The following is a 27,390-nucleotide window of genomic DNA, read 5'->3' as shown; positions in this document are numbered from 1 at the left end:
CTTTGAAGTACAGAGTGACAAAATGCAACTTGGAATGCTTCCTGGGACATTGGTGGCTTTGTGCTGAGCTGTTGGAGCTTCTTGGGCATGATGATTTTGCAGCACACTATTGGGCTCCGCAGTTCTGGGGCCACATTGCTGATTTCTTGGTATGCTGCAGTTCTGGGGCTGCAAATGAGCAGAGATGGAAGGGAGATATGCAGGTGTGGTGGTTGGAGGCTCAGGGCTGGGAGGGTCCAAACCTAGTCAAATTTGCTTATCAGTGGCAAGGGGAAGTCCTGGAAGTTCAGTCACTAAGTTCAGACTGTAGTGTATGTATGATTCTTTTTAGGATATTGTTTTATTGTTTTAATATATTACTGATTTTATTGTGTATTCTGATTGCATTTTAGTATTGTTGTATTTATCCGACTTGTTTGCTGCTTTGAGTTCATTTTGCAATGGGCGGCATATAAATACAATAAATAAATAAACTAAGTGAGTGATACAGTCATGTGATGTCATGCTTTATTGCTTTACTCGTATCTCCTTAGCAATAAAGCTGCTATTAGCTTTTTAAGAGACACAGGGAATCTAATCCTACATCTTCAATAGCACAGTTTGGGGTTGGTCTTACAAGGAAATTATCTTTGAGCTATTATTTAATTTACCTTTAGCATTTTTGTTTTTCCTGTTTTGTTAGGATATAATGCTAACAAAATTTTAATGATTAGTAAATTCCAGTTCTCTGTGAGTTATATGTAACCTATATTACAGTTTCCTGCAGTCAACCATCCACAATCATTGGAAAGGAGATACTTGGGAATATTAAGTGGTTTTTTACTTGACCTTATGAAGGTAGGAATGTTGATTGTTTACATCTACAGAATATATAGAGGGGAGGGAGGGAGAGGACTGTAATTTAGCTATAAGTATGTAAATAGTCCTGCATAAACTTATTTATGAATAATTTGAAAATATAATTACTTCAAACATTTGAGATGGGTTCGGGGAAGGCAGAGAGATGGGGGTTTTATCCCATCCCCCCATTTTCCCTGAAATCAACACAACTGCATATTTTTAATAAGGTAAAACTATGTTCAGACTTTGTATAGAATTTTTTTTCTTAATAGCACCCACTAAATAATTTTAATTTATTGTTAGTGTTGTAATAAATCTGAAAAATCAGATTAAAGCAAGGTATTATTAGATTTTCTTACAATAATATAACAAAAGAAATTTGCTGTGTATTTTATATGAACTTTGTAAATTTGCATAAACTGTGTACAAACTATAGAAGATTGCCATGTGGTGTTTTTTAATTTATTTTTAAGAACAGATTTCAGAGTCAACATTTTTATGTAAGAGTGGAAATGATAAATAATTTTAAATTGCATATACTGTATTGGTAAAATTATGCTATAACTAACATCAACCACATCTATATTACGTTTCTTAATTCTTAACATTTGACCTAAAGAACTTGCTGAAAGTGGATCCAGCTGACCGATACTTAACAGAACAGTGTCTGAACCATCCATCATTTCAAACTCAGAGGATGTTAGATCGTTCACCTTCAAGGTCAACTAAAAGAAAGCCTTACCATGGAGATAGCAACACTTTAACTAGCAGGTAAATGACTGGAAATAATAATGTCAGCATTCCAATTATTTCAGATATAACTTACTAAAATTAAGTGATACAATTAGGCCACTATCAAACATAGCACTTTTTTGGTGTCTTCCACACAGTTAAAAAAGTAGAACAACTTAAATTTGGTTTCCTTTCTGGATGATAAGATTCTCTCTTGATACTTCAGAATCTCAGATTCACTTCTACACTGAACAGAAATGGCTCTGAAGCAGATGTGGGTTCCTCCTGGTTTGGATCATTTCGCCCGAACCAGTAGCCGCTAGTGACATCACAATGATGTCACATCATCATCCTTTAAAAAAATATTTGGGTTTTTTTTGGTTTGTTTGTATTTTTTTCCCCTGAGCACGCACAGAAGCCAAGTTTCCAGCATGTGGTTGCCATCTTGTTTTCGGGGGGGGGGGGGGTGTTGGCTTTATTTTGGATTTTTTGACACTGCACATGCACATGTAAAGCTCACATGTACCCATGAGGTGCGGCGTGGGAGGAAGTGAACCAGCAGTGAGGTAAGTTAGAATCCACCCCTGCCTGAAACCCATATATTTTCTGGACCAAGTGCTTGGTGAAATCTATTGCTCATTGATACAATGACTTAGTTAAAGAATTCTGCTTTAGTAGGGGTGTGTCAAATCATTGAATTTTAGGAGATCAAAATATAGCCAGTTTAGAACAGTTGCCATAGTTTAGTCATCTGGGCTATTGAATAATACTGTGAAGAAATATGATCACATGATATTTATTTTCTACATCAAAACTATAAAAGTGTTTTAACTATTTAATATTTTAATTTTTTAAAAATGTTTTTCTTGTCTGTTCATAATATAGAAATCAATCTGGCAAAGGTACTGCTGTGCCGTCTCATCACAGATCAAATAGCAAAGAATTACAGAATGTGGGACTGCAAAGAGAAGATGCCCTTTCATCAAATGAAAGCTTTTTAAATGGAAATCTCCCTGTAACCTCTCACAGTCCAATGGTGTCAAAAAAGACAAACAATACTCCTTCATCTGGAAATAAGGATCTCACTAATAACAACATACCACATCTTCTCAGTCCAAAAGAAGTGAAGACAAAAACTGAATTTGATTTTAATTCAGAAGCCAAAACTTCAGATGGTCCTGGTACTAAATACCTGAAGTCAAATTCCAGATCACAGCATAATCGTCATTCATTTATGGAAGGTTCACAGAACAAAACTGGCACATTACAACCAGGTGAAAGGCATAGCCGCCACAGTTATATTGATACTATTCCACAATCTTCAAAGAGCCCCTCATATCGCACCAAATCAAAAAGTCATGGAGCTCTGACTGATTCCAAATCTGTGGGTAATTTGTCTGAAGCCAGAATTCAAGTTGCAGAATCAAATAGCAGTAGGTATTTTCCATCCAGCTGTTTGGACTTAAACTCTCCTACTACACCAACACCACCTCGTCATGCTGACAATAGAACTTTGCTCAGTCCTTCCGGGAGAAATAACAGAAGTGATGGTACACTGGAATCACGAAGGCCATCTACAAGACATTCCAAAACAATGGAGGAGTTAAAATTGCCCGATCACATGGATGGAAGCCAGTTACATTCTGCATCTGCTCCTCATGAATCTTTTTCTTATGGTTTAGGCTACACGAGTCCTTTTTCTTCACAACAGCGCCCTCATAGACATTCTATGTATGTGAGCCGGGACAGAGTGAGGACAAAGGGCTCAGAGGGTGGCTTAAGCATAGGGCAAGGGATGGCAGCCAGAGCAAATAGCCTGCAACTGTTATCTCCACAGGTGCAGCATAAATCTCTTACAAGATCTGTTGGCTCTTCACGGGAAGATTGTACAGAAGATTCCAATAGGGTTAGTTGAATTCTTGATTTTTAGGGATCTGGACCATTCATAGTTTTGTACTGTAGGTTTGCCTGTTGTTAAAAATAACATTTATTCTTCCCTAAGGAATCCATATCTTTTTCAGATGATTTTTTTTCTAGTGCACCCCAAAGTTTATTGTATATATTATTAACCTCTACTTTATTATATAAATTGAATTACACATACAGTATTGATATATAACTGTTGAAATTAGAATCTGTAATGTAGAATATTAGCTGTCACAAAAACTACCCAGAAACTGTATAGCAGTTTCCCTTGAGGGTATTTTCGGTGTGTGTGTGTGTGTGTGTGTGTGTGTGTGTGTGTGTGTGTTATAAGTACCCTTAAAATTTTATTAATTAAAATTAAGAAGGCACTTGTTCTCTTGCAAGCTTCATAAAATATTTACATATATTTACTTCTGGCCAGAAAATATAACTACCTGATGTGTCTTGCCTGCTGTTTGTCTTCTTTTTTTTTTTCTTGTCTGAAGGTGAATTGGCTAAACCTGTGGCAAGGGAGTGTGTCAGTTACAGTGTATTCAGGGGGAAAGGAAAAGGGGTCAAATTATGAAACATGTACTCTGACAGTCTATAAAGATTCTCAGTCATCCAGGTCATGGTTGTCCCGAAGGTGCTTTTTAAGGAGGCAACTGGATTTCCTTGTGTTTTCTTCAAAGATGTTTTGCTTCTCATGTTTATATTGATATTGCTGTCTGCAAGGAATATAAATCCTTCCATTCCCCACTATCCTGCCAGAGCTGAAAAAGCTTGGATGAGAAGCGAAACGTCTTCAAAGAAAAAACAAGAAAGTCCACTTGCTTCCTTAAAAAGTACCTTTTGGATGTACTCTGACATCACAATGTAAGCCGTGCTATGAGGACACAAATACAGAGCAGGGCTTCCATTATAATGTCACCATGCACATTATTATTTTTATCATACTATAGTATTTATGGATCTTTTAGTTTTAAAGTAGAATAAATATACCAGAGAAGAAATGCATTTGAGAAATAAATCTTCTTTTTACTAGGAATTGAATGCTTTAGAAGAAATTCCTGAGTTGCCTTTATTTGTATGTTGGAAACCGTTTGTTTTATGGTTTTCTACCATTGAAGCTGAATATTGTAATACTTTAATAATATGATTCTCTTTTCCCAAAAAGACTATTAACTATAAATACATGGTAATACATACATTAAAATTTATAATAAACTGGGAATGGAATATTGTTAATACCATTATATTGTGGTTAGTTGGAGACAGGTAGTATAAAAAAATCAGAAAGCAGTATAAATACTGCTGGCCTTGGAAGTGTAGATTTTAGAATAGATCTAAAAATTTGCACTGATCAGAACAAACTCTTGCACAATATAAAGCCTATTTGATACATTACAAAAATGTTTCCACATAAAATGTACAACTATCACTTGAAATAATATGGGTAAGATTTGCTAAAATCATTTATACTTTATGTGTCAAAAGACCTCTTTCCCAAAAGGATCATTAGCTCCAATCAGATGCTTTTATTCTAAAATACAATATTTCCTTAGTTAGATTTCTATTTTCAAAATACCGTATTTTTTAAAAATATAATTCCTCCCTAAAATAGGCTTAAAATTCAGGTGTGTCTTATACTCTGAATGTAGCTTTTTCTAAGCTTTTTTCCAGCCTTAACTAGGTGCTAACAATCTTCCCAGCTCTTACCTTGCAGGTTCTTTCATCGTTACTCTCTGCAAAGAATGTTTTCCAAGCCCTAAGTCTTTGCAGTGGTTTTTTCATTGCTCTAACTTGCTCCGAATAAGTTTCTTTCCAGCCCTAACTAGGTGCTAAAGGTGTTCTCAGCTCTTTTATTATTACGCTCTGTGAAGCGTTTATTATTGCAAGCTCTTTTATTATTACGCTCTGTGAAGAATGTTTTCCAAACCCTGTCTTTGTAGGGTTTTTTAAATTACTCTATTTGCTTCAAATGTTTTTTTCCAGCCCTAATCAAGTGCTAACATTGTTACTCTTTGCAAAGAATATTTTTCAAGCCCAAAGTCTTTGCAGGGGTTTTTTCATTGCTCTACTTGCTTCGAATGTTTATTTCCAGCCCTAACCAGGTACAGTACTAGTAATTTTCCGAGCTCTTACTGGCTTACAAGCACTTTCATTGTTACTCTCCTCAAATAAGGTTGTTTAAAGCCATAACCAGGGGATAAAATAATGTGCTAAAGCTGACCAGGCTATTTATTTTTTATTTTATTTATTTTATTTTATTTATTTTTATTAGATTTGCATGCTGCCCCTCTCCAGAGACTCGGAGCGGCTCACAACAACAAAACAACAATAGTTAAAAACAATTAAAAACCCTTAATATAAAAAACAATCATACATCTCATACAAACCATACGTAAAGCAGAAACAGCCCAGGGGAATCAATTTCCCCATGCCTGACGGCAGAGGTGGGTTTTAAGGAGTTTGCGAAAGGCAAGGAGGGTGAGAGCAATCCTAATCTCCAGGGGGAGTTGATTCCAGAGGGTCGGGGCCACCACACAGAAGGCTCTTCCCCTGGGTCCCACCAGATGACATTGTTTCGTCGACGGGACCCGGAGAAGGCCAACTCTGTGGGACCTAACCGGTCGCTGGGATTTGTGCGGCAGAAGGCGGTCTCGGAGATATTCTGGTCTGATGCCATGAAGGGCTTTATAGGTCATAACCAACACTTTGAATTGTGACCGGAAACTGATTGGCAACCAATGCAGACTGCGGAGTGTTGGTGTGACATGGGCATACCTAGGGAAGCCCATGATTACTTTCACAGCTGCATTTTGCCCGATCTGAAGTTTCCAAACACTCTTCAGAGGTAGCCCTATGTAGAGAGCATTACAGTAGTCGAACCTCGAGGTGATGAGGGCATGAGTGAGCAGTGACTTCCGGTCCAAGTAGGGCCACCACTGGTGTATCAGGCGAACCTGGGAAAACGCCCCCCTCGCCACAGCTGAAAGATGGTTCTCTAATGTAAGCTGTGGATCGAGGAGGATGCCCAAGTTGCAGACCCTCTCTGAGGGGGTCAGTAATTTCCCCCCAGGGTGATGGACAGACAGATGGAATTGTCCTTGGGAGGCAAAACCCACAGCCATTCCATCTTATCAGGGTTGAGTTTGAGTCTGTAACATAGAAACATAGAAGACTGACGGCAGAAAAAGACCTCATGATCCATCTAGTCTGCCCTTATACTATTTTTTGTATTTTATCTTAGGATGGATATTTGTTTACCCCAGGCATGTTTAAATTCAGTTACTGTGGATTTACTGTTGACACCCATCCAGACCCTAACAGCCTCCAGGCACTGGCACATCACTTCCACTCCTTCGTTGACTGGACATGGGGTGGAGATGTACAGTTGGGTATCATCAGCGTACTGATGATACCTCATCCAATGCCCCTGGATGATCTCGCCCAGCGGTTTCATGTAGATATTAAATAGCAGGGGGGAGAGGACCGATCCCTGAGGCACCCCACAAGGGAGAAGCCTAGAGGTCAACCTCTGACCCCCCACTAACACCAACTGCGACCGACCGGAGAGGTAGGAGAACCACTGAAGAACAGTGCCTCTCACTCCCAACCCCTCCTGCTGCCGCAGAAGGATACCATGGTCGATGATATCGAAAGCCGCTGAGTGGTCAAAAAGCACCAGGACAGAGGATATACCCCCGTCCCAGGCGTGCCAGAGATCATCCATCAATGCAACCAAAGCAGTTTCCGTGCTGTAGCTGGGCCTGAATCCTGGCTGCTGAGGGCTTAGATAATCGGCTTCTTCCAAGAATTGCTGGAGCTGGAGCGCCACCACCTTCTCAACAACCTTCCCCATAAAGGGAAGGTTGGAGACTGGACGATAGTTGTTGATAATGGCTGGGTCCAGGGAAGGCTTCTTGAGGAGGGGGCACACAAGTGCCTCCTTGTAGGGAGCCGGGAAGGGCACCCTCCCCAAAGAAGCATTGACAATCTCCTGGACCCAGCTCTGTGTCACTTCCCTGCTGGCCAAAACCAGCCAGGTGGGACACGGATCTAGTAATCAGGTGGCGGAACTCACAGCTCCATTGGCCTTGTCCACTTCATCAGGTGTTGCCAGATCAAACTCTTCCCAGACAGATGAACAAGTATGGGCCCCAGTCACCTCGACTGACTCATTGTCAGTCAACTCTGTTATCGGCTCCCCACTTTCCCCCTGGTTAAGAAGGGAGCGGGTCACCATAAACAGAGCAGCCGGGTGAGATTCTGCTGATGCAATCAAGGCAGCATGACATGCGCATCTTGTCGCCTTGAGCACCACTTTGTAAGTCTTAATATGAGCTCTTACAAGTATTCGATTGATTTGGACTTACTCTTCCTCCATCACTTCTCTAGACATCTCTTCTGGCATTTCAACTCCCAGATCTCCTCGGTAAACCAAGGAGCTCTCCGGGGTCTAGTGCCACGGAGAGGTCGCAAAGGCGCAATCCGGTCAAGAGCCTCCATTGCAGCCTTGTTCCAGGCTACAGCAAGAGACTCTGCCAAGCTGTGGACGAGTGCATCTGGAATAACCCCAAGCGGCCTCTGAAAGCCCTCTGGGTCCATCAAGTGTCTGGGGCGGAACCACCTAGTCAGTTCCGCCTCCCTGTGGGGAAGGATTGGAGCCAGGAAGTTAAGCCTCAGTAGACTAAGGACGCTGACCAAATGAATATCAGATAAGCAGATTCTTTTCCCTTTCCTCCCCTTTCCTCTTATACTCTGGTGCATCTTATACTCCGAAAAATACAGTACATGCATATTGGTCTAATTTGCAACAATTTTATTGGAAGCTACACAGAAGCACTTATGTGAGATGTGCACCTTATATAAATCAAATAAACTAATAAATAAGTAGTTATTAAATGAATGAGGATGGACCATTTTTGTAAACCTTCCCAGATACCCATGGCCTCTTACATTATGTATAATGTTTAGGATTGTATATTTTTTCAACAAAATTTAATGGTAAATGGAAGGGTCAGTATGTTACCAAATACAGTGGCACCTCGGTACTCGACCACAATTTGTTCCAGAAGTGTGGTCGAGAACCGATTTGGTCGAGTACCGAATTTATTTATCCCATAGGAAATAATGGAAATGGATTTAATTGGTTCCCAGCCCCTGTTAACTCGCTGGGAACCAATTAAATCTATTTTCTTTATTTCCAATGGGATAAATAAATTCGCTACTCCAAGCTGCAGGAAAGGTGGGGGCTGCTGCAATCCCGGCAGCTTTGGGGGGCTCCTTTCCTCATTGCTTTGTTTTATTACCTGTAAGGAGCTTCAAAAACTTTTTTCCTGTGGCTGCAACAGCGGCGATTTCCCTTCCAGTAGCAAGAGCGCCGGGAACGTCACGTGATGAAGGGAAGCCGGCGGAGCCATCTCAGCAATTGCTGCCGCTCCAGCACTTCCCTTCATTACGTGACGTTCCCGGCGCTCTTGCTACTGGAAGGGAAATCGCCGCTGTTGCAGCCACAGGAAAAAAGTTTTTGAAGCTCCTTACAGGTAATAAAACGAAGCAATGAGGAAAAGAGCCCCCCAAAGCTGCCGGGAATGCAGCAGCCCCCACCTTTCCTGCAGCTTGGAGCTCTTAGAGAGCTCCCCAGCGCCCTGAAGCTGCCGGGATGGCAGCTTCTGGGGGCTCCTTTCCTCATTGCTTCGTTTTATTACCTGTAAGGAGCTTCAAAAACTTTTTTCCTGTGGCTGCAACAGCGGCGATTTCCCTTCCAGTAGCAAGAGCGCCGGGAAGTCACGTAATGAAGGGAAGTGCTGGAGCGGAAGCAAATGCTGAGATGGCTCCGCCGGCTTCCCTTCATCACGTGACGTTCCCGGCGCTCTTGCTACTGGAAGGGAAATCACCGCTGTTGCAGCCACAGGAAAAAAGTTTTTGAAGCTCCTTACAGGTAATAAAACAAAGCAATGAGGAAAGGAGCCCCCCAAAGCTGCCGGGATTGCAGCAGCCCCCACCTTTCCTGCAGCTTGGAGCTCTTAGAGAGCTCCTCAGCGCCCTGAAGCTGCCGGGATTACATTTCAGATAATGAACAAAATTTTCTCTGGCTGTTCGGTATCCGAATTTTTGTTCGGATACTGAAGCAAATTTTTGCAGAAAATTTTGTTCGATATCCGAAATGTACGAGAAGGGAAGCGTTCGAAAACCGAGGTACCACTGTAATAAGATTGGCAATCTAGTGGATTTAGTATATTTAACATCCACTGTGGTAGATTACATGCCTCTGTCATTTTTTAAAAGGTTTACACTGTTTTGCCACTCAAAAACCATTTATTAGAGGTATAAATGAGAATTAGTCATTTATCTGAATATATCAGGCAACATATTTCTATGATTATAACATGCAGCTTTCATTTTTAATGTGGAATTTATTTTTTATTTTAACAAACTATGATCTTATTCAATCAAGTTTCTTTAGTCTAATAAATTTCTGTATTATTTTATTAAGGGTGGAACATATCGTGATCAACATCCAGATGATGGAGCCTCCACAAAAGAAAATAGACTTCTGTATAATGATTCTGTACCTAGAAGAGTTGGTAGTTTTTACAGAGGTAATTTAATGTATACAGTTTAATTCTACTTTAAAACAGAGTTCTAACAAAAGACGAGAACAGTTTAGGTATAATAGTTAAGGCTCAATTTAATTATGTGATTTAGGTAACTATTTAATAATTTTTAATTGCACTAACTACATTCTTATCCTTAAGGGTATGAAATTCTGAATATTTTCATTATCATTTGTGTTGGGGGCACCTGTGGTGGCCTGAGCACTCTGCCAACGAAAATGGGCTCCCAAGCTCCATTTTCTGTTGCAACAGCCTCTTGCAACCTTCTGCCAGTGAAAACAGAGATTGGGAGGGCCACGTGCAGCCACAGGCCGGTTCTGAAGCACCACAGGCTGGTCCTTTGTTTTTTTCCTGGATGGCCCTATGGGCCGGATCTAAGCACACCATGGGCCAGATTTGCCCCACGGGTCTTGAGTTTGACACTCCTGATCTGCAACATAAAGACTGCAGGACACTGGTATATATTATTTTTTGCTAAACCTTTACTTTCAGCCACATATGCATCTATTATTGAATTATGGCATGATATTGTCAAAGGATTAAATTGTTAAAATGATTTCGTTCATAGTTTTGCATACTTGATAAATGTTTTAATCTAATTTTGAGGCCATCTACCGTATATACTCAAGTATAAGTCGACCCGATTATAAGTCGAGGTACCTACTTTTGCCACAAAAACTGAGAAAACTTATTGACTCGAATATAAGTCCAGGGTGGAAAATACAGTGGCTACTGGTAACTTATAAAAATTGAATATTCTTCTATTGTAGCTTCTTAAAATTGTTTTTGTAGGAGAATAAAAAAAACATATGAAGAATGGTTGCAGGAACTGGGTATATCTAGTTTAATGAAAAAAAGGACCAGGGGAGACATGATAGCATTCTTCCAATATCTCAGAGTTTGCCACAAAGAAGAAAGAGTCAACCTATTCTCCAAAGCACCTGAGGGAAGAACAAGAAGCAATGGGTGGAAACTAAACAAGGAGAGAAGCAACTTAGAAGTAAGGAGAAAATTCCTGACAGTTGGAACAATGAATCTGTGGAACAGCCTGCCACCAAAAGTTGTGAATGCTCCAACACTGGAAGTTTTTAAGAAGATGTTGGATACCCATTTGTCTGAAGTAGTGTAGGGTTTCCTGCCTAGGCAAGGGGTTAGACTAGAAGACCTCCAAGGTCCCTTCCAACCCTGTTGTTATTATTATATTATGTAACTTTTTTCCTTCCAAAATGTTTTTTATTTCTTGCATCTTTCTTCCTCCCCCTTCCAAAATCTTTCTTTTTTTTACATTCCAAAAACCTCTTAAAATATCTTTAGGAATGTTATCTTAATCTTAAAACCTGTTATCTTAATCTTCATTACAATATCATTATAATTTTCTTAATAATTGGGATTTCATATATTCTTTCAAAACAATTGCTTAAATCAAACTTCCTTATGATAAATATTCAGATTTTCCATTTAAAACGTATTTCATAAATTAAAATCATTATTACTATCTCAATAGATCAATAAATAACAATTGGGGGTTACTCAATCATTACTTGTAAAATCTTTCGTCTACATGATATTTATCTTGCATAAGGAGTAACCATACTCTTTTAAAAAGGTAAATCTATTCATATTAATTATGTAGAACAAATGATTAATGACAAAATTCATACTATTATATTATCCTAACCGTTGTACTGTTTTAAACAAGTCAGCATTAACAATCCTCTTGGGTAGGATAAGTATAGTTGGAAAAAAAAGTTTAATTACACAGTTATCCCCACTTTAAGAAACATTTTCTTACAAAATAACCTATCCTGTTAATCAGATTTAAATGGGTAACTTACATTTTACTTGTACATTTTATTTACTTGTAAAATATTGCTGCTGGCTTGATCAGAAGAGAAAGCCATGGTTCCTTCGTTCTGAAAGTCTCTTCAACTCTCCCGCCCCTTCCCCCAGTGCTTCCTGTAGAGGAGGAGATGTGATTGGTACAGCCTGCTGCCAATCAGGTAGCTCTCTCAGTGCCTCCTTTCTGTGTAGAGAAGGAGCTGTGATTGGTTCAGCCTGTTGCCAACCAGGCAGCTGAGGGGTAGCAAGAGCAGAAAGAAAAAAAACCCCTCCTGTTGCCAGCCATGAGGTTTCTTTCCTCCCTGCCTTTCACATTAGAACTGTGGAGCTTTGGGACAGTTTTCAGGTCAGTGAAAGTCAGTATAAGTTGAGGTTGGATTTTTCAGCACATTTTTTGTGCTGAAAATATCAACTTATACTCGAGTATATACAGTAAAAATTTCCTGTGGATATAATATTTCAAATTCCTAATATACATAATGATTGGGCCTTATTGATATTGGACTAAAATCTATGGTCACTAGAAAATAAATATGAAGAATGCAGTGGTTAGAATGCAGTATTGCAGGCAGACTGCCCACAACAAGCAGTTCGATCCTGGCAGGCTCAAGGTTGATTCAGCCTTCCATCATTCCAAAGTTGTTAAAATTAAAACCCATATTTTTGGGTGCAATATTTACAGCATTTAGAAAGTGCTGTAAAGCACTATGAAGTGCCGAAAGCACTATGAAGTGATATATAAGTCTAAGTGCTATTGCTATAAATATAATCAGCATCTGGTTTTATTTTTTTTTCTGCAGAAAAACCGGATACATTTACACTGACTTCTTTGCCTTCTCATTTGTGATCATTTTGTATTTGGATAAATTCAGGTTTTATAGGCATTTTTAAAAAATAATGGCTACAGTCATTTCCTTTCTTTGGAAATAATTTCACAGGACAATGCAATGATTATTAATTTTCTAGAAAACATCCTTAGGTTTTAAAGGGAAGGACAGTTAAATCTCAAGATTTCAAATCTGAGATGAATAAGATTAAAATAAATAATTCTTCATTACAGTTAAAGCATATTCAGCAACCGGATCATCTTCATTGATATCTATGCATACAATACATTATATATGGATGGAAACCAAAAGTTATCAATATATGAATTGCAATAATCTTCTTCCAACTAAAGCCACTAAGATAACTTAATGTATTAAGAGCTCCTCTACTACACTACAGAAATCAAATTTCTTTTAAACTTTTGTTCTTTTTTCAACACTGATAGAATATTATGATTCATAATCATAATCTAACATTGAAATAAACCAGTGGTTCTCAACCTTTTTAATGCCGTGACCCCCTAATACAGTTCCTCATGTTGTGGTGACCCCAACCATAAGTCCAGTGCCAATTCTCCCAATAGAGCTTCAAGCTGATTGGCAGGAAGATCAGAGGGACACTTCCACTGTAAACGCCGGATTGGTGGTATTGTAAAAATATGTTCCAAGGCGCCAGAATAGAAGCTTTAGTTCCTAACACCAAGGGAAATTTGTCTTTTCCCATGGCCCTAGGCGAACATGTGATATGGCCGTTTGACCCCCAAAGAGGTCCTGCCCCCCCCTCCCCCAGGTTGAGAACCACTGAAATAATCAGAAACAAATTTCAATATCACATGTTGAGTAAATATATAATGTTTTGCCAAACATGAATATGTGCCATCTTACTGTGTTTTTAAAAAGAGATAATTGAGAATGTATGTAGTGTAACCTTACATTTCTTCTTGTAGTCCCATCTCCACGCCCAGAAGGAACATTTCTAGATAATAGTGCCTCAAACAGAATACCTGCATTGCCTGCAGAAAGCAGTAATGTAACAAGCCATTCAAAGAGACAAACTGCTTTTGATTCCTGGTAAGTAAGTTTCTTTATAAAAGATAAATCACAGTTTATATAGAAGTAGAAAAGTTAATATAGAAACAAATTAACATTTCCTAGTTTCTTAAATGATTAATGCATTTAACCATTTAATAGATTTAATAAGGGTTTAATAGATTCTGGTAATTTTATTGAATTTCTATTTTATGCAGATCAGTTGTAACTTTAAACTTGTCTACCTTCCAAACTCAGTTGAAATATAATTGATGGCCAGTTCAGAACATGTGTAAACACTGCATTACATCAACAAATCCAAATTGACCAGCCCTCCATCTTGTATTTTTTAATGATTACAGTGGATTGACTTGAAGTTTACACTCTACATATTCATTGGGAACATTTATTCTCTTTTTCCTTCTTAAACCTTCCAGAAATTATTTTTTCTTGTTCCTTGTTGTATGGTTTTTATTGTCTTTTTATTATTCCTGTTAGACGTCCAGATTTCTGTATCACAAGATGGGCAGCCATGTGTATGTATGTGTATATTTGTATACACACACACACACACAAACAGAGAGAGAAAGAGAGAGTATATATTCCTGTGCCATATCCATCATTGGATGTTGGTGACCCTATTTTTATCAACAGCCCTGTTATTTCCAGGCAGCCTCCAACTCTAGGCATTTTATTTTTACAACAAATGCTCAACAAATGAAATTATGCTATTCTCCAATGCACTGCTGCGGAGAGTCCAACATGGGTGATACTTCAGCCTGATTGGTTAGGGACTGAGTTAGATTAGCATAATAATTAGCTCCGCCCTGTAGCCACCCCCCTATAGCTCAGTCTAAAAAACTCAGTTGTAGTGATAGGGACTAGAGTTTACTTCTCTGTTGAATTTGTATATATGTTTAATAAGTATTAAATGTATTAAATGTATTAATTTCTCTTATTTGTTTTTTCCTTCTTTTTCTTTCTTACAGAAACAGAAGAGGACAAGAGGATTCAGGTGTCTACCCTCCATGGGTATAACCTGCAACTCTTTACCTCCCCAGGGCTCACACCCTCCGTGGGAGCAGCCCAGAGGTACGGCTCTCCCTGGGCTGGGTCCCTGACCTCCGTGGCCAAACCCCACCATCATGCCCAGTGGTTAATCCCAGAGCCATTGGAATGGATTGAGTTCCCTAGCCTCCGAGGCCAAACCTCACCGAGCTCGGAGGGGCGAAGGTACAGCTGCCCCAGAGGCACCCCACCCCCCTCCCTCACTCTTTGGAGCTCACCGATGGCGCCCTCCAAGCCGGAAAGGGGTTATTCCCGAGGCTCCTTTCTTGCGCACCAGAAAAGGAGCCGCCAAATTCGGCAGCAGATTCAAAAGACCGACTAACAGCTGTTTGTCGGCTTTTGGGAGCGGCGCGCCCGGCGGTTTCGGCGGCAAGAGAAATGGCTGCGAAACGACCCAGCGGGGGCTATTACAAGCCGGCAAAGTCAGGACTGCCCTCGGAGAGGGGGCTAGACATAAGAGGAGGTGGTCATCAGGCTAAACGCCTGACTTGGATCCCACCCGCTTGACTGCGCCCGCCATTTTGAGGGCTTGGCGTTGAAACAACAACGCCCGCCTCGAATTTCCCGCGCTTGGCGGCGCCCGCCATTTTTAATGCGGAGCCACGCAGCTTCCTCCAAGCCTTCCCAGCATCCCTAGAGGGTGACCACACCCATTGCCGAGCTCCTTAGCGCCATTTTGTTGCGAATACTGAGCTCGGTTGGTCATCATTGCACCTATCTCAGATCATTGAGAGAGTGTATATTTTTCATCTTGCTTACCGTGAGTAACGTTGCAATTTGGGATGGCTGAGCAAGCATCGAGCGCCCCTACCGAGGCTGCTGCTGGGAGGGAGGAGGCCCCGAAATCAACCACCAAGGCCCATTCCTCTAGAGCTAAGACCAAGGCTTCCTCATCTTTAAAGGAAGCAGAAAAGAAGATTAAAGCCTTAGAGGCGCAGCTGGAGGCCACCCAAAGGCAGTCCTTGCTGAACCCTTCGCCTCTCGCACTGCCCACTTGCCCAGCTCAGCCAACCTTGCCACAATGGCTTCCTAGCTGCTCCCCAGGGGCACATAGAGATTCAGTGGCTTCAGTGCACAGCGCAGAATTATCCCCTGAAAGACAGGCTCCTCAACTGATTGAACCACAGAGGTCTGACTTCTTAATGCCTCAGACCCAATCATGGTACCAACCTCCTCAACCACGTTATGCGCCCCCTTCTGCAACATTCACCCCTTCAGCAGCGGGGCTTAGGGCCAATGAGACCTGGCAGTCTATGCCACCTGCCTTGCAAGACATGTTAACCAATGCATATACGCAGGGCTTGTCCATTGGTTCCCAACAGAAGGCTGGATTGCAGAACAGGCCACCTAGGAGGGACCTTTGGTCTGTACCACATACCTCCACTTTCCCACAGGAGTCTGAAATGGAGGAGGTGGACACAGATCACGAATGCGAGCTGTCGGAGGATGAAGCCCCTCCACCAGACCAGCCCGTTTCAGTAATGCTTTTCAAACCAGCCCTTTACGATATCCTTTTAAGGAAGGCAAAACTAGTAGCCACTGTGACAGACGCTTCCAAGCCTCCCGTGGCAGCAGCAGGCTTACAACCAGCTGCGAGACTATTCAATGAACCACAAAAGGAATCCCACCACATACCATCTTCACAGATTTTTGTGGAAAGCGTCAAACGCCCATGGGAACATCCAGCGGCAGCACAGGGGCCTTCTATGATGGATCGTAGATTCTACACCTTCGATCCGGAAATTGAGGACTTACTATCCTTCCCGACCATTGATCAACCAGTTGCGAGTTTGGTCTCCAACGCGGTGGTCCCGTCGGACCTGGCTGAAGGGTTAAAGCCGGAGGATAAGAGGGCAGAGACACTCATTCGCAAAACCCACCAGATGGCTTCATGGGCCTTGAGGGCGACGGCAGCCGCCTCATTCTTCAACAGGACCAGTATCCTCTGGCTACAGGAAATGCAAGCCAGAGTGGCGCCAGAAGATGGGCGACTTAGACAAGACCTAAGCAAGCTGATCTTGGCATCCGAATTCTCAGCGGATGCCACCTTAAACGCAGCCAAATTCGCCTCTAGAGCAATGGCAGCAACTCTGTCATCTAGGAGATTGCTTTGGCTACGATCCTGGCAAGCCGACGCTAAGTCTAAATGGCGCCTGGCTTCGGCACCCTTCTACGGGTCATAGCCTTTTGGTCAGTCATTGGACAAGGTCCTTATCGAAGATAAGGACAAGAAAAAGGTGTTACCAAAATCAGCCAGGCGAGCGGATCGACGTCAGACTCCCTTCTACCGCCGCCAGCCCTTTTGCCAGGAGCCTGCCACGGCGGGCACACAAAATCCGAGGCCTTACTCTAGTGGATACAACCAGAACGTGTTCAGGAGTAACAGAGGTGGATACAGCAATAAAGGTAGGCAGTATCAGCAATCCAGGAAGCCCTTCGGAAACACTAACCAGAAGGGATTCCGTGGACAAAAATGACTGGCCTATGGAGATCCCTATTGGAGGCCGCCTCCAGGCATTTGCCACAGCATGGAGCGGTACAACTACAGATGCGTGGGCCCTCAATACAGTTTCCCAGGGCCTCAAACTCAAATTTCTTTATCCACCACATCAACGTTTTATCCAATGTTCCTGGACCAGCTGCTCCCACAAGAGGGCTCTCTTGCAGCAGGAGGTCCTTCACCTGTTGGACATTGGGGCAATAGAGCTGGTCCCCCCAGATCAACGAGGGACGGGGTATTATTCGATAGTTTTTGTAGTACCAAAAACTTCGGGGGGATGCAGGCTGATCTTGAACCTGAAACAGCTCAACCTGTGTATCAAATATGTCAGGTTCAAAATGCATTCACTCCACACTATTCTTGCCTGCATAAGAAGAGGCGACTGGATGACCTCCATAGATCTAAAGGAGGCATACCTCCACGTACCAGTGCATGCAGACCACCGCAAATACCTCAGGTTCTGCATCAACGACAATCACTACCAGTACAGGGCAATGCCATTCGGCCTGTCATCCGCACCGCGGACTTTCACAAAGCTCTTGGACATTTTAACAGCATCCCTCAGATCCAGTGCAGTGCGCCTGATGGCGTATGTGGACGATATCGTCATCTTATCGAGGGATCCAGAGAGGGCACAGTCAGATCTACAGGTGACCATTCAAACCCTAAGGGACCATGGCTTCACAGTCAACTTCCGCAAAAGCCATCTGACTCCCACTACGTGTATCCCTCACTTGGGGACAGTAATAGACTCCCAATTAGGCAAGGTCTTTCTGTCACAAGAACGTCGACAGAAGATCCGGGAGATGGTGAATCTTCTTTGTCAACAAAAACAGGCATCCTTGGCCTTCCTGTCGCAAGTACTCGGGACCTTTGTTTCCTGCATCGAGATTGTTCCTTGGGCCCGCCTCCACACCAGGCCCCTACAGTGGTTTCTTCTTCCTTACCAACGAAGTCGATCCAGCCATTCCCATCGTCTAGTGTCAATACCGAGAGAGGTCAGACGCTCCCTCCCATGGTGGCACTCGTTGGCCCTACTTCAGGGTTCCACCTTCCTGAGGACAACGGAACTGGTCATCACCACAGACGCCAGCCTCACGGGCTGGGGAGCACACTCGGAGACGCAAGTGGCACAGGGGCTGTGGACTACAGCGGATCTAGAAGACCCCAACATCAATCTTCTAGAGCTGAGAGCGGTCTTCCTAGCTCTTCAAGCCTTCCACAAGGAGTGTCAGGACAACCATATACTGATACTCACGGACAATGTGGCCACCCGTTCCCACATAAACCATCAGGGGGGAACGAGCTCGGGCAGGCTAATGCAGGAGGCCAACGCCCTCATGTCCTGGGCAGAGTCAAACCTGCTATCTCTCAGAGCAGAGCATATCTCGGGAGTGGACAATGTGCAGGCGGACTGGCTCAGCAGATCCACCCTACATCCGGGAGAGTGGCACCTGGGGAGGAAGGCGTTCCAGGCCGTGATAAGGAGATATGGAAAGCCGCTAGTGGACCTGTTTGCCACGTCAGACAACACGCACCTGTGACGCTTTTTCTCCCGCTTCCCATCACCGGGAGCTGAGAGGGTCAATGCCCTCAGGAGCCCATGGCCGGAGGGCCTGTTGTGCGCTTTTCCACCAGTATGTCTTATCCATCGGACAATTGCCAAACTGATAGCGGAGAGAGCCGAGATAATATTAATCGCACCTTACTGGCCACGCCACCCATGGTTTGCGGACCTGATGGACCTGTCAATATCACCACCATGGCGGCTCCCAATCAGCCTTGTCTCCCTCAGCCAGGGGTCAGTCTACCATCCAGACCCCCAATGGTGGAAGCTTGCCGTGTGGCACTTGAGGGCAACAGGATGAAGGCAGCGTCACTTCCGGAGGACGTAATAGCTACAATTCAAGCAGCCCGGAGGCCTTCCACCACAAGGATATACCAGGCCACCTGGTCAGCCTTTTACCAATTCTGCATGGTCCACGCAGGCTCCCTTGGAAGACATCTGCCGAGCTGCCACTTGGACCACCCCAAACACATTCATTAGACACTACAAACTGGACTCATTTGGGTCCTCTGCTGCGGCCTTTGGCCGGAGAGTGCTGCAGAGGGTGTGTGAATCGCATGCGCCCCTGGTCCAGCCTTCTCCCGCCCTGTTATCTTAATCTTGGGTATATCCCATGTTGGACTCTCCGCAGCAGTGCATTGGAGAAGGACCGTTGAACTTACCTGAACGGTCTTCTCGATGCACTGCGAGGAGAGTCCAAACCCATCCCAGCCATTTGGCCCAGGGGCTCAGTCTAGTTATCTTGTTGAGTTAATAAAGTTGTGTTGATTGCACTACTCCTTCGTTTTTTTTGACTGAGCTATAGGGGGGTGGCTACAGGGCGGAGCTAATTATTATGCTAATCTAACTCAGTCCCTAACCAATCAGGCTGAAGTATCACCCATGTTGGACTCTCCTCGCAGTGCATCGAGAAGACCGTTCAGGTAAGTTCAACGGTCCTTTTTAACAGACCTTTTTACTATTAACGATACTTTGCATTATCTTCTGAATACTAGATTTTCAGGGTCTGGGATATCCTGAGGCCTCTTATAAGCTTTCCCAATATAAAATCAGCTGGGCACAATATTTCTTTCATTTTAATGTCATTTTTCTTACATCCAAAGCACATAAGGATTAGAGTTTTCACGATTCTGCTTTTTTTTTCTTTCTGAAAAAAAGATGCTTTCCTAAAATCTGGCCAGTTCTTGATTTCTTAGTTTGCCAGCTACATGGGGCTTGACAAAAAAATATGTTCATTTCTTGGGGGAGGAGATTTTGTAATTCGGAGATAAAAACCAATTAGCTTGGCAGTTGAGAAATTTAACAATTCCTTTGACTTCTAATGGTTATGAATCAGAGCGCATATCAAAATATATGACTCATCAAACAATACCTATCACTGTGAGAAGCCTCAAAATAGCACTGATTTTCTGCAGCTTCTCTCTGGCACATAGGGGTCTTGTATGGTTTCTTTGGATTTTCTAAGTAATTTATGTCTTATTGAAATCTCACTATTATTTTGGTCATTGTTGTTCTATTGTCTAAGTTGGCACACTTCTCTGTTGTGGCCTGAGATAGCCTGTTTCCTCATTCAACAGATTTTCTCAATCTACAGACTTTTCAGTCATCAGGTCTACAGCAAATGGCCATAGTTCATAGCAAGTTATTGTGTATATTGTTTAAAATATTGACTATTAATTTTCAACTGTCTTCAACTTACCAGAGTAGGATAGGGTGGGTGTCTGCAAACTGCAACTCAGGATCCACATGCGGCTCTTTCATCCTCCTGCTGTGGCTCCCTGTCAGGTGATCCCACTATTGGTTGGCCACACCCTAGCCCTCCCCTCCCAATCATTCAACATGTAAAGCTGGGCAGGAGATCACAGAGAGAGGGAGAGGGAGGGAGGGAGGGAAAGAAAGAATCGGACAGGAAGAGAGAGAGAAAGAAAAACAGACAAAGATAGAAAGATAGTGAGAGAGAAACAAAAAAACAGAAAGAGGCGTATTTATTTATTTATTTTATTTATTTATTTTGTCAAGTGTATAAAGTGGTCCCTTGACTTTTGCAGGGGATACCTTCCAAGACCGCCCATGAAAGTCAAATTTCCGCGAAGCAGAGACACTCCCTTCCTCCCCTCCCTCCTCCATTCCTGGTTTTACTTACCCCCAGAACCCGCAGGGGCAATGGAGCAGCAAGCTGGGGGCTTTGCTGTGCTCACTGCTGGCGTCTTCCATGGCGACAGCAGCAGCACCGTTGCTCAGGGTCAGGGCAGGAGAAGGGGAAGCTCAAGGCAAGAGGGATCCAGGCAAGGACTCGAAGCCGGAATTCCAGGCCAGTCAGCTGGGAGGTCGGACACTACCACTAAGGGAGACGGCTTAGGTGGTTGGGGGAAGAAGAAGCGGCGGCAGAAAAAGAGGCTTCAAGTGGAGCGTACAAACACTCCGAGAATTAAAGAGGAGGAATCAGGAAGCTGGGGCAGAAGCGGAGCTTTTATTTAAAGAAGCAGGGCAGCTGGGGGGGGGGGGTTAACATGCACAGTACTGTACATCGGGCAGCCGCAGGAAAACTCATGGTGTTCAAAAAAACTGCCAAGTATTTTTTCCATTAATATTTTTTGAAAACCCGTGATAAAGCCTTTCCGCGAAAGTCGGACCCATGAAAGTCAAGGGGCCACTGTATATGATTACAGACAAAGTATAAACATGATACATGAATACAAAAGATGTATAAGCATGGTTATGAGTACAATGAGATGATTAAGAGTACATGGGGACATAGGGCAGGGATGGTAGTTACACTTGTGCGTTTATGCACACCCATTACAGACTTCTTAGGAATGGACTGAGGTCAATGGTAAACAGTCTAAGGTTAAAGTTTTGGGGGTTTGGGGAAGAAACACAGAGTCAGGTAAAGTATTTGGGGAAGAAACTACAGAGTCAGGTATTCCAGGCATTGATCCCTCTGTTGCTGAAGTCATATTTTTTGCAATCAAGTTTGGAGAGGGTTAAATTTGTATCTATTATGTGCTTGTGTATTATTGCAGTAGAAGCTGAAGTAGTCATTGACAGGTAGGACATTGTAGCGAATAATTTTGTGTGCTATATTTATGTCAGATTGAAGGCAGCGTAGTACTAAATTTTGTAGGCCCAAAATTTCAAGTCTGGTGGCATAAGGTATTCTGTTGTGAACAGAGGAGTGGAGGTCTGTTTTCGTGAAATGTCTCTGGACATTCTAAATTGTATTAATGTCCGATATGCAGTGAGCTGTATTCAAGAATTGGTCTAGCAAATGTTTTATATGCTCTAGTTAAATGTACAATATGACCAGAAAAGAAGCTATGCAAGATTAGGTTAACCACTCTTAATTCCTTATTGGCAATGCTGTTGGAGTGGGCTCTGGCATTAAATCATTATAGATGAGTACTCCAAGATCCTTAACTGAGTGAGGATCATCAACAAGGTTGTGATCATCTAGTTTGCATTTTGCGTTCTGATTATTTTTGCCAATGTGTAAGACTGAGCATTTGTTGATTGAGATTTGCAGTTGCCACACGTTTGACCATTCTGATACATAGTCAAGATTTTTTTGAAGGGTAGCAGCATTGTCAGTGGTGTTGAATAGGTTTTTTGTCTCTTAAGTGGAAGGTAATGGATTGGTTAATAATTGATTCCATGACTTTGCAGGGGATACAACATAAAGAGATTGGTCTGCAATTTTCAACTAGGCTAGGGTCTCCCTTTTTGAAGATAGTGATGACTATGGCTAGTGAGCATAGGTTGGATAAGGAGCTGGTCCTGAAAGATTTTTCAAAAACTATGCTCAAAAGTTCTGCTAGGACAGTGGAAAGGGTTTTTCTCCGTACTGAAGGAGTGGGTCCAGCAGTCACATGGGTTGCTCCTGTCCAATCCGTTGGAACTGAGCCTAGTATTAAAAAAGACTGCTGGATCCGCCCCTTCCCCAGAATTCGCTCAGTTCGCATCCTCGGATGTGTGTGAATGCTCGTTCCTCTCGATAAAACACCTTCCCTTCGATCTCTCTTCAATAGCAAGTAAGATTTTTCCATTACTCAGCTTGCCGGCAGTTTTTTTCTCAGCCCTACAGGGCTTTGAGTTGGGGGAGAAGTTAGCGGCTCAGCCATTTGCGGTTTTTTTCCCTTCGTGCTGTAGCCGCGGCCGGTTTGTTAATTCCGGCCTTGGAGGTCCTGCCGTGAGCAAGCTTTATTTTTTTTTTTCAACTAATTAAGGGCTATTTACCTCCCGCGGTGTGGGACTTGTTTTGTCTCCCGGGCTTAGTCGCTCCTATTGCAAATAACGGAGCAGTTATTTTGGCGCCAAGGCTCTGACGCCCAGTAAGTTGCACTTTCGGTTCTGCCCTAAGGGGTCGGCCATTAGTGCCTACAGCCCGCCGCCTGACCCTGGAGTCGTCGCTTTGAGTTCCCTCGGGCCTATTCTCCACGGAAGTGGCCTCCAACCAGTGTGCCTTGGTTTTTCTTAAAGTTAAGTTAGTGAGGCCTGCCACGCTGCACTTAAGGACAAGAACTCTTGGTATCGCCCAGGATTGCCTCTTAAGGCGCAGCTGCTCCTGGGCCTAGGAGCAGGGTCACCTATCCTCTTGGGAATTCCACAAAATAATTCTTCTCTCCCCTATTTTTTGGCTCAAGCCTTGTCTTCTGTAATTGCTCAGACTATGGCTTCCCTTCCCAAGAGAGGCACTACCAAAGGTTCCAAAGAGGTTAGGCCTACTGGTAATCCTTCTGAGCTTCCCCAGGCCTCTTCCTCCTCTTCCTCAGGCTCTCAGTCTTTAGCCAAGCCCACTAGGGCTGAGAAGAGAAGGGACCTAGCCCTACAAAAAATACATGATAAATCAGCCAAACGTTTTAAGGTGCAGGCCCAAGTGCATATCAACCCTACCCCCCCGGAGGCCTCTAACCTGCCTCCCTCTGGGGTACCTGTGCTATCCCTGGATGAGCCAAACCTAAATCCACCCCAACCTAACCTATGGGGTTTAGGTCCAGAGGAGCCAGATATTACCGAGGATTTCCCCCAGCCAGAACCTGTTCAGGGCCTCAGGGATCCTCAGGCTTTTCCGGCTGATATTTCTTCCTTGCCACCGGAGTTTCAGTCTATCTTGACTATTCTGACTAACACTATTGATGCTAGACTCTCATCTTTAAATGTACCTCCTCTGTCTCATCCTCCCCCTCGCTCCTCCCGTCCCGTGAGTTCTTCTCCTTCCTACAGAGCCCCAGTCATGGAGGTCTCTGACTCCTCTCAGGAAGAGGATGAGGACGTGGATGCAGAAGAGGATGATGACCCCTTTCAGCGTCTGTCGGAGGATGAGGAATCTCAGATTAAGATTCCAGCCCCAGCTGCTATTTTCCCTTCGCAGCTTTTCAAATCTCTCCTGCTAAAAGCTAGAGTATCCACGGGGCTAGCCGGGCAAGAGAAGCAAGCTACTCCTTCCACAGACCCCCCAGAGGAAAATCTTCCTTACTTCATGGAGGAACAGGAAGACAATGAGGTAATTCCTATGCCCAAGTTGTTTAAGGATGCCTTGCTTAAACAGTGGGACCACCCAACCATAGGCTTCACTCCCACTCCCAAGGACAAGAAGCTCTACAAGCTCTCCCCCTCCTATGAGGAACTCCTAACATGTCCCAGGCCAGATGAACCAGTGAAGACGCTCCACTCAACGGCTGCCATGCCTGGCGAGGCAGAGGAAGTCCTCCGGCCAGAGGACAAACGACTTGAACAAATGCTCAAAAGAAGTCTCCTTGCAGACTCATGGGCCATTAAGAGTGCTGCAGCGGCATCCTTCTTTTCCAGAGCTATGCTCTTATGGCTTCGTCAGCTCCAACTACACCTGCCTCCAGATGACTTACGGGGCCAACAGGATTTCAACAAAATTTTCGCAGCTGCCCAATATATAGCAGATGCTACTCTCCAATCTTCCAGATTTGCAGCCAGATCAGTAGCAGCCTCCACAACGGCCAGAAGGCTTCTATGGCTCCGCCCTTGGCAGGCGGGGGTAAGACAGAAATGGCAGTTAGCTATGGGTCCACTGAAACGTAACCTCCTCTTCGGAGATCTTCTGGACCCTCTCCTTACGGAAAACGCAGACAAGAAAAAGGTCTTGGGACCTACCACCAAGAAGGCCCCGAAACCGCAGTCCTTTCGGCGCACCGGGCGTCAGCAGGATCAAAGCTTCGCATTTCACAAGAGCCCAGGTCAGTATTCCCCTCGCTTTCGATCCCAAGCTAGAACCACCAGGGGCAGAGGGTCCCGCTATCAGAGAGGATCCTCTACTACCAGAACTTCCAAAAGAACCAGATGGTAAGTTTTCTCACCTGCCTATAGGCGGTCGCCTAGCCTGGTTCTCTTCCGCCTGGCACCGCTCTTGTAAGGACCCCTGGGTCATTGACACAGTGGAAAGGGGCCTAAGGTTAGAGTTTATTTCTTCTCCCCCTAACCGTTTTATTTCTTGTCCCTCTCCCAGTTCCTCTCCATCTCGTATTCGAATGGAGGAGGTTATTTCTCATTTGTTGACTATTAGAGCTATTCAACCGGTCCCCTCTCTCCAGAGAGGTTTAGGCTTCTATTCCATCCTCTTCATGGTCCCTAAGACTTCTGGAGGCTGGAGAGCCATCTTGGACCTAAAGAAATTAAACCGCTTCATTAAATATAGAAAATTCAAAATGCACTCCCTATCTTCCATTTTATCAGCTCTTCATCGAGGAGACTTTATGGTGTCTCTAGATCTCACTGAGGCCTACCTCCATATCCCCATTGCCAAGGTCCATAGGAGATTTCTGCGCTTTGCCTTTCAAGGCAGGCATTTTCAGTATAGGGCTATGCCTTTTGGGCTCTCCTCAGCTCCCAGGGTTTTCACTAAACTCTTGGGATCCTTGGCGGCTCATATCCGGGCCTCTCCCATTCATATTTTATGTTATTTAGATGACATTTTAATTCATGGTAATTCCAGAGCTGGTGTAGCTGCAGACCTCTCCTCTACCATGTCGGTTCTACAGAACCATGGTTTTTCCATAAACCTTAACAAGAGTCATCTTGATCCATCCACTTCCATTCTGCATCTGGGGACTATCATTAATTCCGAAATATCCCAGGTTTTTCTCTCCAATGAGAGAAAACGCAGCATTTTGGATCTCATTGCTCGCATCCTGCCCCAGCAATCGGCCTCCATTGTCACCCTATCCTCCCTTTTGGGTAAGATGGTGTCATGTATTGGTATTGTTCCCTGGGCCCGCCTTCACGCCAGGGAACTTCAATGGCTACTATTACCATTTCAGAGATCAGGCCACAGCAACTCGAACCGACGCATCACCATCCCACCGACGGTTCGCAGATCCCTCAAGTGGTGGACTTCTCCAGCCCTAGACAAGGGATCCCCCTTCCGGTGTCCCGACCAGTTTGTAGTCACCACAGATGCCAGCCTCTCGGGCTGGGGAGCCCACGCCCAAGGTCTTTTAGCTCAGGGCACATGGTCACCGGAGGAGGCTTCCAAGCCCATCAATTGGCTAGAATTAAGAGCCGTGTCTCTAGCTCTAAAGCAATTCCAACCTCACATATCCAACCAACATGTGCTGATTCTCACCGACAATATAGCCACCAAAAGCCATATTTGCAGACAGGGAGGCACAAGATCCAAGGCCCTCATGAGGGAGGCCCTGAAGTTGGGTCTTTGGGCAGAGAAAAATCTCCAATCGCTTCTAGCCGATCACATCTCGGGGAGCCTCAACGTCCAAGCGGACTGGCTCTCACGAGCCACCATAGATCCAGGCGAGTGGAATCTCCATCAGTCACTGTTCCACCAAATCTGCCTCAGGTTCGGCCATCCAGTGTTGGATCTATTCGCGACCAGAGACAATACCCAGCTTCCCCGCTTCATCTCCAGGTTCCCGTCTCCGGGAGCGGAGGCAGTCAATGCCCTCAGGAGTCCTTGGCCTCCAGGCCTACTGTATGCCTTCCCTCCAATTCCAATTCTGCCAGACGTGATCAACAAAATCCTCCTGGAGAAAGCACGTGTAATCCTGATTGCCCCTCACTGGCCTCGCAGGCCCTGGTTCGCGGACCTTCAACAACTGTCCGTCCAGGACCCCTGGCGACTCCCCGCTTCGGAGGATATGTTGCGGCAGGGGGCCTCCTTCCATCCGGATCCAGAGTGGTTCCACCTCACCGCCTGGCTGTTATCCGGAGGGACTTAGACCTGCGAGGGTATGACCCAGACACAGTGGAAATCATTCTGAAGTCTAGAAGGGGGTCTACCAATCGGATCTACGACCATACTTGGTCCAAATTTCATCAGTGGTGCTCGCAGGAGGGCTTATTCCCCCTGTGTCTTCCCATTCACAGGATAATCGCCTTCCTTATGAAAGGTTTTCACCAAGGTCTCTCTACCAGCACCATCCGCCGCCATCTGGCCGCTATCTCTTCCGTCTTGGCGGGGCCTCGCAGGCAGCCCCT

At 44.1% G+C, this 27,390-nt stretch overlaps 1 protein-coding gene across 5 annotated transcripts in view; it reads left to right on the top strand.

Annotated features, from left to right (window-relative positions):
• The window catches only part of CDKL5 (cyclin dependent kinase like 5), a 277,196-nt gene that overhangs the window by 223,370 nt on the left and 26,436 nt on the right, over positions 1 to 27,390 (top strand). For all 5 annotated transcript variants that reach the window (XM_070750754.1, XM_070750753.1, XM_070750752.1 and 2 more), the window contains 5 exons: positions 757 to 837; positions 1,460 to 1,611; positions 2,458 to 3,478; positions 9,980 to 10,085; positions 13,714 to 13,837. In XM_070750754.1, coding sequence (XP_070606855.1) covers positions 757 to 837; positions 1,460 to 1,611; positions 2,458 to 3,478; positions 9,980 to 10,085; positions 13,714 to 13,837 — 1,484 coding nt within the window. The remainder of the gene's footprint in view (positions 1 to 756; positions 838 to 1,459; positions 1,612 to 2,457; positions 3,479 to 9,979; positions 10,086 to 13,713; positions 13,838 to 27,390) is intronic.

Source organism: Erythrolamprus reginae, chromosome 4 (assembly GCF_031021105.1).
Source record: "Erythrolamprus reginae isolate rEryReg1 chromosome 4, rEryReg1.hap1, whole genome shotgun sequence".
Classification (NCBI taxonomy): domain Eukaryota; kingdom Metazoa; phylum Chordata; class Lepidosauria; order Squamata; family Dipsadidae; genus Erythrolamprus; species Erythrolamprus reginae.
This window is presented reverse-complemented; position numbering and strand designations above follow the sequence as displayed.